General features: G+C 33.8%; 1 protein-coding gene and 1 non-coding gene across 3 annotated transcripts in view; one reads left to right on the top strand and one right to left on the bottom strand.

The window, feature by feature from the left end:
• Positions 1 to 1,784: 1,784 nt before the first annotated feature.
• LOC112468316 lies at positions 1,785 to 2,000 on the bottom strand. Its single transcript, XR_003042377.1, has one exon. It is a non-coding gene; the product is annotated as a small nucleolar RNA U3 (small nucleolar RNA).
• A 9,422-nt stretch (positions 2,001 to 11,422) lies between these two features.
• Positions 11,423 to 13,900, top strand: part of LOC112468314 (bromodomain-containing protein 2-like) — a 3,998-nt gene continuing 1,520 nt past the window's right edge. The window contains exons 1-2 of one of the 2 annotated variants that reach the window (XM_025037435.1): positions 11,423 to 11,680; positions 13,197 to 13,767. In XM_025037435.1, the coding sequence (XP_024893203.1) occupies positions 13,290 to 13,767 (478 nt within the window). In that variant the 5' untranslated portion in view covers positions 11,423 to 11,680; positions 13,197 to 13,289. Of the gene's footprint in view, positions 11,681 to 12,771; positions 12,827 to 13,196; positions 13,768 to 13,900 lie in introns of those variants that run through there. The other variant, XM_025037436.1, reaches the window with a different exon arrangement.

Genomic DNA, 13,900 nt, shown 5'->3' with positions numbered 1-13,900 from the left:
ACGTATTTGTTTCATTAATACTATTATTAACTTAATAAGATTATTTTCAATTAGACTGTTGTTAACTAATGCTGTCAATATCACAATATCACATTTTTTCCGCGAGGTATTAATGAGCACTTCTTAAATTATCTAATAAAGTTTTTCTTGTGCAAATTAAATAAAATCTGTAATTGTACATAAATTCGCTACATAATATACATCTGATGCAAACAACAAGAAAGATAAATGTAAAAAATCATGTAAAAAAAGAAATTAAAAATTTAGATAGAATAAGCAAGTTTTAAAGCGATTTTTAGAATTTGCAGACAAAAGTTGATTGTTGTTACAATTTCTGCGAAATGTTTCGCAGTGCGTAATCAAATAACAAAAAAGATCGTTTTTCAAATTAATAATCGTTCGAGTAACAAAATTTCGTCGGAACGTTCCAACCATTTCTCCAGATATTCCGCGCCTGTACAATCACGCTTTCGCGTTTTATTGTTTCTACGGCATCACATCTGCGTATTATTAATCGTCCCGCGATGCCCGTTCTATTTATTTCTCCATGTCGGGGAAAACGGACTCTTCGCGGCGCTGCACTGTTTCATCCAGTATGCCTGGGTTTATTTAATTTCCTCGGGTATTAAACAGTGAACAGACGAAAATGAACGTGGGCGACGGCACGCGCTACGCCATATTAATAAGTGTCGGTGAATTTACGCGATTTGGAATCATCCGTGGAACTGAAACTCCAAAAAACCGGCTCGTGTATCTTCCGCGTCTGTCGAAAACTTGTAAGATTATAAAAGAAGATAATTGCACTCATAATTAAGTACAAAAGATAATTGTAAACTCATAAAATGGATATTAGGTAATAAAAATGTTTTATATAAAGACATATATTTAAATTAATAGATACGGCGCCAGGCGCGGAACGTAGTACGCAAGTAAAGAAATCAATAATTACAGAAGTAACGAATTACAATGTATACATATACATATATTCTAACTTAATAAACTTAATAAACTGCGCGCCGATTATTTGTCGGACTTGAAACATTAATACCCTTCCCTCCCCAGAATTAAATCGACGCGATTTAATTATTTAAAAAACTAAAGAATTTTCCTCCAACGATAGCTGTATTTCAAGTCCGACAAATAATCAGCGGGCAGTTTATTAAGTTAAAATATATGTATATGTATACATTGTAATTCGTTACTTCTGTAACTATTAATTTCTTTACTTGCGTACCGCGCCTGACTCGTATCGCCGCGCCGTCTATTAATTTGTTGACATTTTCACGAGTCTAATGACATATTTGACATATATAAATATTTATAACCATATATAAAATATATCCATATATTTTTTTTCTTGCATAATCTTTGTTCGTATACATAAGAAAAAGAAGAATGAATTAATCATCGGTTAATCAGAATCTGAATTGGTTCAAGTCACTCATATAACGAGGATTTTACAACTTCTAAACTTTTTTCAGAAAGCGCCTCTGATCTTTGAGCTAAAAATGTATTTTAAATTTTTCTGTGCAAAAATAAATTTTACTTATCTCTCTTCAGATAAACTTTGAAAATTTCAGCTGTAGAGATTTGATTTTTTTAATATGCAAAAAAAGAACCAAGATTCGTAGGTAAGATTGAACAACGTTAACATGACCGGTTGATGATAAATTTATCGAGCAATCGGTTGCAAATTCATTCTGCATATACGTGAAATATACAATAGTCGCAGTTTTCAGATCCTTTTAAATATTATTTTAGTTTACAATATAATTTTTTTGTAAACCACTCAGAAAGTCCTTCTTCCCATCCCCTTCGCACTAGGTGCGAAGGGCGAACGATCATCGATGACAGAATTCTCGAAACGAGTCGAGAATTCGTGTCGTTCTCACGCTCAGAGAAGAGGACTGTTCCTCATCATCATGGTTACATCAACTCCCATGTTAGGGAGGGAGAATGAGATCAACTCCTACAGAACTGATCCTGTGAAGTATGATCTTAAAATTCGTATGCCATCATGCCCATATATATACTGTCGCTGACGGTACTTTAAACACAAGTAACATTTAGTCATCACAGCCCTCTACCAACGAAATTGAGAAACAACTAACCTGTCCGTTTACATAAATAGAATTCAAGGCTGACTATCTTTCTACAGTTCTGAAGTGAAGATAACTCTAAGGCGCAGGCGCAGACATCATATTAGAAGCGTTACATGTTGTTCGGTTATTTATCACGTGACAATTAAGATTACAATCACATGCACGTTTAATGCTTCTTTATCAAATATACTTAAATTAAAATCAACATTTGATAAAATAGAAATAGAATATTATTTCTCTTTATGGCTAATTGAAAATAATGAGATAGTAGCTCTTTTTCAACCTATATAATCTTTATAATATTTATTATATAATACACTAAATACCACAATGACAGACGCGCGCTACGCGCGCACTATTTGGCTTTAATATTATACAGTTATACTATTACACTATTAAGCTCTTAAATCCTTTATACATATATATATAAATTAAACATTAACCTTTAGAGCGCCGGCATTTGATGAGCTTTAATCCTCTTAAAAAGTCCTCAAAAATTGTTGTGCTTATATCTTATATATAAAACATACAAAGTTCCAATCATACGTAGAGCCTATATATTTAGGCTTTCCGGCGGTCTAAAGGTTAAAACTTAAAATCTTTAAATATCCTCTGACATATGTGACCTGTTTTTATCTAATTACATCCGATAGAAACAGATAAACAAGGTTTACTTATAGAGGCCCACCACCACCCCCGCCGATTACGATCGGCGGTCCTCTTTTATTTACAATACGTTTTTTTTATTATTTATTTTATTTCTCTTACAATTTACTTTACAATATATATACATATACAACATTATAAAAGAGTTGCATTATAAAATTGAAAACATAATATACAATAAAATTATATATATATGCAATATTTCTTTTTGACCTGTAATTACATATGCAACATTTGGTATGCACGCAATAACACGAAATTCTCACAATGTAAAACATGTGATTATCATGTAGCATTTCTTAATTATTGAATTAACAATTTCAAAGTTTATTTTACGTGATTTAATTTACGTGAACAACTACGATAAAAAAGATTGTTAATAACTTTATTACTATAATGTTTCTCCAATCAAAGAAACTGTTAATTATTGGCATACTATACTATATTTTGCGAGACTCAAAGAAAATGTTCATGCAGTCCACGCAAAAAAATAGAGAAAATTTCGGTCTAAAGCAATGATCAAAATGAAAAATACACGACAAATGAAACGATTCCGAGTCAGTTCAGATATATGTAATTTTTATAATACCTGTTACAACGCGCGCGCGAGTTCTCTAATAATTATTATTTCTCTACGCGATAACAAATGTCATTTAACAAACATTAAACATTTCGCAATATCGCGCCCCTACGATTTTAATTATATAATTAAATAAACCAAACGCGATGTAATTAATCGCACATATGAATTCTAATTCCCGTTTTACTTTCAACGGCAACTAAGTTTTACAATTTTACTTTAAAAAAAAACACGAGCGAAAACCGCGTTATCGTCGCCTTCAGTAGAGAATAACTGACTCAATAATTTGACCAAATCAAGATTTCTCCGCCGAGTGGCACGCCGGGTATAGTATCCAACATAGAGAAGAATGATCCACATAGTAGAGAGTGCTCTGCTTCTGTCGTGTTCCATGGGATCAATCCGCGAAGGAAAGCTAAGTGACCCGTTGAACACGAAAGATCCCGCTGCAGGAGAAAACGAATCTCGGGCGGTTATTTCGGCAGTTAACGACTCTTACCTCTTTCCAAATATTTGCATAATGCAAGTATTATGCAACTTTTGAATGTTTTCACGATTTAATTGCTATTTATAACTTCTTACAAAATCAAAATTCACGCGCGAATATGTATTCTTCCATTACTAATTGTAAGAAATACATTTTTTATTACAAAAAACATGGATACAGCAATTCCTACCAAAAAGTGGTTACAAATAATTATAATTTAGAAATAAAATACATACGTCTTTATTGTAGTTTATATGTGTGAGTATGAAAGTTCTCGGGTACCGACCGTTTGAGATGAATCGAACCGATAACAATGAGATTTCAATTAATTTCATAGTTAAATATTTAATGACATAAAATTCATAATTTTTTATTTTTCTGTAATATTTAATCAATTGTAGTCAAGTGATTAAGTAGGATTATCTAAATATTAAATGTAACATTTAGATAATTTAAATAATTAGAATTGTTGAAATCTTACTGATATCGGGGTACCCAATCGATTCGTCTCGAATTTAAGTACTCACATTTTTAATTACGTTCATCATATTATCACGATAATCTATTTCAATGAGTACGAATCTCTTTCATAAAATTGTATCAAGTAAAAATTATCGTCAATCGACTTGTATATCACAAGTTATATAAGAATTTCTTACGTAATATATTATATGGATTAAATAACCTGAAAGATTTAAAAATTAATTAATGTTTGGAAATAGTGGAATATCTGGAATGGTGAAATAATGCCTGAAAAAGTTACTTAAAAGAAACTAAAGGTTAAGTAAGAAAATGTATCCATTTGTAACCACTTTCTTCTCAAAGGAGTTGCATAAAACGACCAAACTTAAATTTTTAATTTCTTTAATATAACTCAAATTTATCTATAAACAGTTACTATTTATGTTCAACCTGCTAAGTATTTTTAGCAACATTAATATTAATTAATGAAAGAATATTTAATAAGAAGAATAAAGTCTCTTCTTTCAGAATATGCTGCTCAATCGATTTCCTGATTTGGCTTAAAAAATTACATAGTTGTCGTCGTTAACTTATTGCCGAAACCACAGCAGTTTCCGGGAACTGCTAAAAAAACCCGAAATTAATTTCGCCTCTGCAACGGAAACCCTCAGATTCACAAGACACCGAACTATAGGGTCCGCAAATGGATCCTATAGAAACTGACGAGAAATAATTCTCTACGATAAAGATCGTTACGATTCTTTATTGGTACAAGACATTCGCTAGCGTCCACCTGACGCGAGGGACAACGATAAGGCCTTATCACCGAAACAGCAATCGCGTCTATAAACGTGAAAATAACACGATATTTGCTCTAATTACGATTTAAGATATTTAATGTCAAATGTAATTTAAAAAATTGTTAAACAAATATTTAATATCACATAAAATTCGCGAAAATGTTTTATCAAGAACGAGATAAAATATGACGTTTTACTTACTGTATACTGATACTGTATACTGGTATACTGATTTTTATAACGAGCAATAATCTGAAATCCAAAATTTCACAAAAATATGTTAATTTTATTTGTCATTTTATATAATATTTAAGAAGCGGATGTCGACTTTCGTGAGCAAAAATTCTATACGTATAAGTGATCAGTGTCTTAACATCGAACCTTTTCATACTTTTATTTAATAAATTATATTACCTGCCACAATAGTGATAATTTTTAATACACAATTTTTTAAATGAAAAATTTCCCGAATTTATTAACAATCTTTAATAACAGTAAATAAAAACTACTAAAGTTTTAAAGTAAAATTTTAAAAAATTCACCAAACACGTCATGATTTCCGTCTTATATTATACGCATCCGATTACATAATTAAAATTACACTATTTTCATATTTTTGATATATGCAATTATGAATTGTATATTGATTTGTTATGTACAATATGTAGAATTTAATTACATAATATACATAATATGTATAATACGTACATAATAATTACATACATAATATTTATAATAAAATACAATGTCTGTAAGATTTGTTATTTTTTTAAATAAAAATTAGTATTTAATATAAAATACTAATTTTTATTATATTAAATAATTTTTAGATAATATAAAACGAATTTTTAATACAACAACTTAGGTCCAGTTTCACAAGTGTCGGTTAACTTTTAACCTTAAATTAACTCACTTCTTCGTCTCTTTTTAAGGGGGCGTTAGAAGAAAGAGACGAAGAGTGAGTTAAGGTTAAAAGTTAACCGACGTTTGTGGAACTGGGCCTTAAAAAGTACATTAAATAATACTAATTTTTATAGTAAATAATTTTTATATTAAAAATTATTTAATATAAAAATTAGTGTTATTTAATATACTTCTCAAGTTTTTATTATTAAAAATATAATAATAAATATAATTATATTTATTATTATTATATTAATTAAAATTGTTACTATTATTTTGTCTACAATTTTTTCAACTATCGAATTATATCCCCTTGTCTCTGCCTACCTGAATCCCTACCTACCCGTATTCCAATTCTACCTATCCATTTTCCTACCTACCCGTATTACAATCTAATATAAATCTAATACATATCTTTAATTAAGACCGCGATTTGTAAGGGACCTGATTTGCTGCACATCAGAGAAAAAAATATTCTGAATTTGAAATTATCTTTAGTTTCAACGTGGAAATCTTAAAATAGAAGATAATATACTGCGTTAAACTTGCTTGAAGTAAACTTGGTTGAATAAAGTCATTATATGTAAAGTTCAACAAAAAAAAATGTTAAAATAAAAAGTTGAAATTCTTATAAGAAGTAAGAAGTTATAGATTGTTTCGTATATAAGCAAGATCACTATAATCTTCTTATTAAAGTTTCAACTTTTTATTTCTACATTTTTTTTTGTTTGAACTATTCCCATTTCAAGATTTCCACGTTGAAACTAAAGATATATTTTCAAATTAAGAATAGGTATTCTTTTTCTCTGTGTGGTTAATCCAGCGGGATATCTGAATGGGATACCTCAAAGTGATACGATCACTTAAGATTTTAAAAATATGGAATTGGGAGTTTTAACACGCGCGCGATGGAATTTAATTGAGATTTTTTGCAATCTCGCACATATATGCGAGAAAATATAAAGAAAATAGCCTTCGGGCAAATAAATAGATATATAAAAATATTTTGTATGTTATACCTTATGCATTCCATTTTGTAGTCAATGTTGACCACTTATCTTATTATATCTAATCTTCTTTCTTCGGGCCAGATCGGACTTACCTTTGTCACTCCTGGCCATATGCAATCTGGTCGCATTTCGACCAGATTAATATATAGGAAGGAAAAAAATCCATTGTTGGATCATTATCATCGCCGACAAATATTATTACGTTCGATTCGAATTATATGTGAGCATTGATTGCATCGAAAAATGTACGAGAAATTAATTTACAAAAAAATATTAATCCATAAAAATTAACTGTACGACCAAAAATATTTCTATCACTAATTTCGTTATTTGCTTGAGAATACTGATTGACGTTTCTTGTGACCCGTTCTTTTAATTTGAAACTGTAATCAAGTATACAAAAATTTTTACTTTGCGTTATGTAGATATTAATCTACAATTATATTCTGCGAAAAATTGGAATTTATAATGTGGGCGAAATTAAGAAATTAATAACAGAAAATTTCTCAATGTAAAAACTGACCGCGAAAACCGACCGCGAAAATACAAAGATGCGTGATTGTGCGTGTTGTTCATGCGGCACGCATCTTGAAAATATTATCAAGTAGGATATACAAAATAAATGACGTGAGATCCGAAAAAAAGAAACTTAATTCCTGCACAATTGATATTACAATTGGATATTAGATGTAGTTAATCAATAATCACGTTGTTATAATTGAATAATATATATATGCAAATCTTTATAAACTTACATCGATATAAACATCTCGTTATATTTTTCGTTTTCATCAACCAAATTTTTTTTTTTATATAATATATTTATATATATTACTGCAAAATTGAGTATATAATTGTATTGTACAGTCGCGCTCATTAATTCCTCTACACCAAAAATTGGATGTTAAATTCCCCTTAGAAAGAGACGAAGAGTGAGTTTCCGAAACGCATCCAATTTTCGGTGTCCAGGCATTAATGAGCGCGACTGTACTATACGATCAATTCTAAAATAATTAATTGAAAAAGGTTTAGCGTTTCTCGACAGAATATTTAGAATCTCACGTCATGTATTACTTGACTGGCATAAAGCCAATTTCTCAATAATAGATAGATAGGCTACAAAAAATTAGGGTAAAATCGATGCTTTGTTAAAATAAATTTAGTAATAATCATTATCACATTTTTTATAAAATAAATTGCATAATATATAAGACCAAAATATTTTTTATCCCTCTTATTTATATGCTTATATTTATGCATACTGACATTTTCTAAATATATCTATATATTGCTTCTTTGCATCGATTTATATAATATTTAATCTTGGATAAATATTTAGGAAAGAAATAAATAGATATATAAATAACACAGACATCCTAACTAATTAATAATTTTTCCCTATCTACAGATATTTCTTTTTTTTATGACACCTAACACAATATTTTATTTACTCCTATTTTATTCACGAAAAATAATATCATATAAATAATTCTTTAGAAAAAATCTAAATAAAAATTTTATATTTTATAAATTACTACTAAATTAATTGTGATAGTAGTGTTCCGATTATCCAATATAATATTCCGACACGGAATATTGTTTTACTTCTTATTTCTCTGTGTTAAAATATATATCATACTAGCAGCAAAATTGACCAACGTAACAAAATTTCGAAAATATATTCTGTATCTTACACTAATTCAAATTCGCGAAATAAAATTCTGATATTAGATATATTTCGATAAAATACTTTGTCAGATATTTAAGATTTAACATTTTCTTCAACAATTATTTATGTATAGAACGCGGCAATGCGTCAATATAATTAAATAAACTGTTATGAGCTCTTTATTGCGAGCTCCGTGCGTGCGAAAAAAAAGAGTGTGCGAGTATCTCCTCAAGTATAATCGCACATAATACATCGATAAACAAGTGACACCAAGATGAAATATTTGCCCTAATCAGTTTTAACCCATCCATTTTAAGGCAACGGATCTATACGAAATGTAATATTTTTTATACTATAATTTATTGTTATAATTTAACATACCGAAATATATTTACTCTATATTTGATTAATCGTAGATTCGTTACCTCAATAAAAAAAATTGTTTAACTCACCGATCCGATGCGCAACGGGCGGAGTTATTCAGGAACGTAGCTACGATGATACACACTGTAACATACAAACATAAGAATAAAATTAAATAAACGCTCAAAATAATCAATCTTTCAAAAGATAATTCTTATTCACCTCTAATTCGTTTTTCAATAAGATATTTAATAATACAATTATCTATTTTCCCAAAAAAATCTTTACAAAAGTAAATTTGTATAAAAATTTGGATAATTTCTCTTGCTCTAATTATATTTTTAACTTATCGAAATAAAACAATTTGAATAAATGGAAAAGAATTATTACGCAGATAAGAGATGATACTCACCCCAAGGTTGCTCCGCCGGAGCCCGATGTCTCTCTCGGACTTCCTCCTCCTCTCAGGGCATCAGGCCTCCTCCTGCTTCTCCTCCTCCTGCTCTCACTGCACAGGACACTCGCGAGAAACACTCGCGCATAATAAATTAATAAATTTACAATTGCGCGCGGACTAATTTATCAGTAAGAGTCTTTCGCGCGATTCTGTACGGCACTCCCGTTTAAAAATCCCATAAGACGTCGAATATTCCGTCAAGTATAATACTTATGCCGTAATATTCTTCAGATGGACTTTGAAAAAGTTCTTTAGTCCGATTACTTAAACGGCACTCCCGAAGCAAACGCGACGAACCGGCTGCGGTTCGTTTATTCAATTAAATCGACGGACGCGAGGGTACGTTAGCTTCCTCGTCTTTGGATTTTTATCTAAGCAGAACAAGAGTTTTTCTTGGGTAACATCCTCGGGGTACTGGGCCTTCCCACCTCGCCAAGATCGTACCCCATGGGAAGGAATTAAGAACATAAAGCCCCTTGCACAATAGTAGGTGATAGTGATAGCGATAGCGACAGCGACAAAATTCTGACAAAGGTATAGCTTTGTCGGCAACCTTAATTGTCGCTGTCGCTATCGCTATCGCCTTTTGTGCAAGGGGCTTAACTGTGTAATATATCGTGTACCGATTCATTCCGCGTTCATCACCGCGTTGTACGTTAATGCATGGCGACTAAATGCTCCAAGATGTCGACAAGTTGACGCGATACTACGCGAGTTTTAAGCGGAAAGACACGAATTAAGTTGCATGATTAATCAATAATGATACGCTATTGAATTAAATATCGCACGCACGTACAGTACGTATCGAACTCGTAAATCTCGCGAAACTACATTATTAATATGCATCATTAATTTGCACGACGAAGAATCGTGACTGCCGGCCGCTGACTTTTACGCGACGCGAAATATACGAGATTATGAAGCATATATATATAGTATTCACGAAAAAGGCGATGTATCACGGCGTTCCGTTACGAATCACTCGATATACGACAATATCACTCGGCCCTCGCTTTCTCTACGGAGAGAATCGGAGATAAATCACACGATAATTCCGGCACCGCGTTCAAAGCACGACACTAGATAAATGCTACATTCGAGCGCCACGATTATCGTCCGCGAATGTTAAAACGAAACTGCAAATCACAAATTGTCTATGCGTACGGTACGTACCTTCGCCTCGACGCGACGTCTCCGCCTCGAGCGAGCCCTCCGATTCGCGCGACACATTGGGTGCGTTCAGCCGATACTCCGCTAGCCTAGCAATCGTGAGCATCTCCTTTTAATCCATTGGATCAAAAGAGAGGAAACGAGCGAAAACGAGCGACTGCTCACGATTGCTAGGCTAGCGGAGTATCGGCTGAACGCACCCATTCATTCTAACAAACATTTGATACAAAAATTGTTAAACGCGTACGGCACGCAAAAACGCGGTAGTTGATTATCTTCGCGGCTCGCGGAACGAGGAGCAGGCGTGCCAATCGCAGAAACGAGCGCGTTCCGAATAACTCAGCACCCACAGCACGGAGCACAACCACTTCTCATCTGTGTAAAATCCATCGGGAGAATGATAGCCCAGTGTCCAGTGACTTCCGCAGGTAACGGTCCTCCGAACGTTGACGGAAACAAGTGGCAATAAGGCCGCTCACCGGCAAAAACAATCGGCCGCGCAACGACTTTGAACGTACGCTGTTTCCAAGTTCCAACAGTTCAACGATCGCGCCTAGTATGGCGTCTGGTAACTCTGGTATATACGCCGCTGCGTCGCGCCGCCGCGCCGGCGGCTCGGAGCGGCGGAACGTGATTGGCCCGATCCGGGGGCTCGACTAGCGAGCCAATCGCGTTCGACGTCTCCCCCCGACTGTGCGGCGGCAGTGGCGGCACGGCGGCAGCGTCGCGCGCGAGTAAATTCGGTGGCACGTGGCACGTTCAATATCGGTGCGAAACAATGCGAGACGTCATCGCTCGCGCGTAATTCTTTTCTTGTGAACGAAAGGAAATCCGATTACAGAGTGTTGCAAAGTGAACGCACGCCGAATATTCCGTTTCTTCTTGTGTCGAGTGCAACGAGTGGGATGTCGTCGTTGGACGAAATAAACGCCGAATGCCACGTGCTGGACGCCGTACGTATCAACCTCCCGGCTGTGATTTAACCGGGTGTCCTGCAGTGCTCCGTGATCGGTGAGTGAATTTTACGTGAGAAACAAATGTTTCGAAGCGCGATACATCCGAATCTTAATAGAATCGTTGTCCCGCGTGTCGCAGCGAAACGATAACCTCGAAATTCACGTCTCCTGCTTTCCGCGTTTCGATTTCTACCTCGAATAGGTAAGTGAATCGCGCAGGAAGACGCTTTAACGAGTAGCTCGAACTACTTTTTAAACGCAGGAATTAATAATTAATTGAGTGATTGTAAAAAACGATCGCGCGTTTGGCATTCTCACTTTGATTGTCGCGATCGCGAACGAGGGTCGAGGGAATTATAACGAGCTTGCTTCGAAATGCGTAATGAACATCGAGAGTGCGAACAAGTTCAAACCCAGGTAGCATTAATGTCTAAAAGACATCATAAAGATGTCTTTAAGATGCCAGAAATCTTGTCTTTTAGACATTAATTGCTACCTGGGAATGTGCGAATACAATTTCGTTTTTCGTTAAAGAACCCGGCACGTAATTCGCTCGTTCACGTAATTCGTCACGTAAATGTTTCAAATTTATTTGCACGTGTGTTTCTTTAATTATTCCTCATAACTTCTACTTTACGGAAAATTAACGCGTTAAATTGTATCTTTTTTTTAATTTCCTCGCGATTGTTCTCGCAGCGCGGTGATCGCGCATATAATAAAAGACGTTGAACCGTCGTCGCCAAGATACTTAAAAATTATAAAACATTCTCTGTTGCTTGTTCCCCAAATATTACTCGTACTACGTTTACGCGAGTGTTACCTGTAGTAACTTATACGATAATTCACTCGTTTACGCGGAATAAAATCCCGTTCAAACGGATTTTCACCATGCTTATGTATCCATATTAAATAAATTGTAAACCATGCTGATTGCCTGTGTATGTACTGTGTTTAAGATGTACTACCGTTTTTGTCTCTAGAAATGTTTATATTGTCGACCCTTATGTTTCATCTGTTATTTATAATGGTCGGTCACAATGACCCGTGACATGACTAAACGGAATCGACGTTAGATATTTCGTATTTGTTTTCCTGACAAGTTGGTTGATTCCATCTCTTTATATGCAGTATTCTATCTTTTCGGATGACACTCTTTATACTCGTAATGGCTTATTAATGGTCTCGTTCTCCTGGCTATCGGGTGAGTTTTACAATATCATTTAAAACGACTTGAATTACAGTTAACATTTTTACAGACATCAATTCGATGGTCAATGTCGTTTTTTGGATCTTCCAAACGTGAAACTCACTGAGTAAGAATGGAGAAGGGGAGCAATTACTAATTAATTTTTGTATATTTCGCTGAAGATGGCTCAATCCCGAGCCGAAACGTTCGATTATATACACTGTGAATAAATCAGTGAATTGAATATTTTACGCACCGATAACTGCGTCTGACTCTCATAGCCATCCTTTATCAGTTTATAAAATTACTATTTTTTAAATTCAAAAAGAAATTACTTTGTAGATAAATGCAATTAAAAATATAATTTATATTACTTTATTTATAGCTGAAAGCTGTGCAAGAGTAAATAAGGAAATTAGTGGAGGAGAGCGGTAAGAAGAAAAATAAAAAGAAGCCAGATAAGCCAAAATCGAAGCCAATGAGCAATAAGAATAGCAGCCTTGTTCTCAGTCATACTGGTGCCATGAAAGAACTTATGAAACCGAGTGGTAGCATTCTCAATGTGTCAGACAGTGTTGGTGCTAGTATAACAAGTGTTGCGATGGGTGCAGGCGACTTGAAAATGCCTAGTGGCATAGCTAGCGATCTTCACCATCAAGCTACAGCAGTAGGACCTAACAAGACTCATGCTGCAGGAGGAAGCTTAGGACATCATTTGCCAACAACAGCGAATGCTAAGCCAAAAGGTAAGGGCCGGGGACCCGGAAAAGCTGCCACAACTGCGAATGCCGCAACCAAAAGGCCGAAGGCTAACAGCAGATCTACTGGGAACAAGAAGAAAAATACTGACAATCAACCACCTCCGATCACGTTTGATTCGGAAGATGAAGATAATGCTAAACCAATGTCTTACGATGAGAAGAGGCAGCTCAGCTTGAATATTGAAAAACTACCAGGTATATGTTGAATTAAAATTCTAATTTATATTAGTAATAAAAAGTTGAGTAATAGAAAGATTATATAACAAGAGATATTATACATATAAATCTATATGAAAATCTTTTAGATAGAAATTATTTATTAGTAGAC

Source organism: Temnothorax curvispinosus, unplaced genomic scaffold, assembly GCF_003070985.1.
Source record: "Temnothorax curvispinosus isolate PA1 unplaced genomic scaffold, ASM307098v1 QBEX01018283.1, whole genome shotgun sequence".
NCBI lineage: Eukaryota > Metazoa > Arthropoda > Insecta > Hymenoptera > Formicidae > Temnothorax > Temnothorax curvispinosus.
This window is presented reverse-complemented; position numbering and strand designations above follow the sequence as displayed.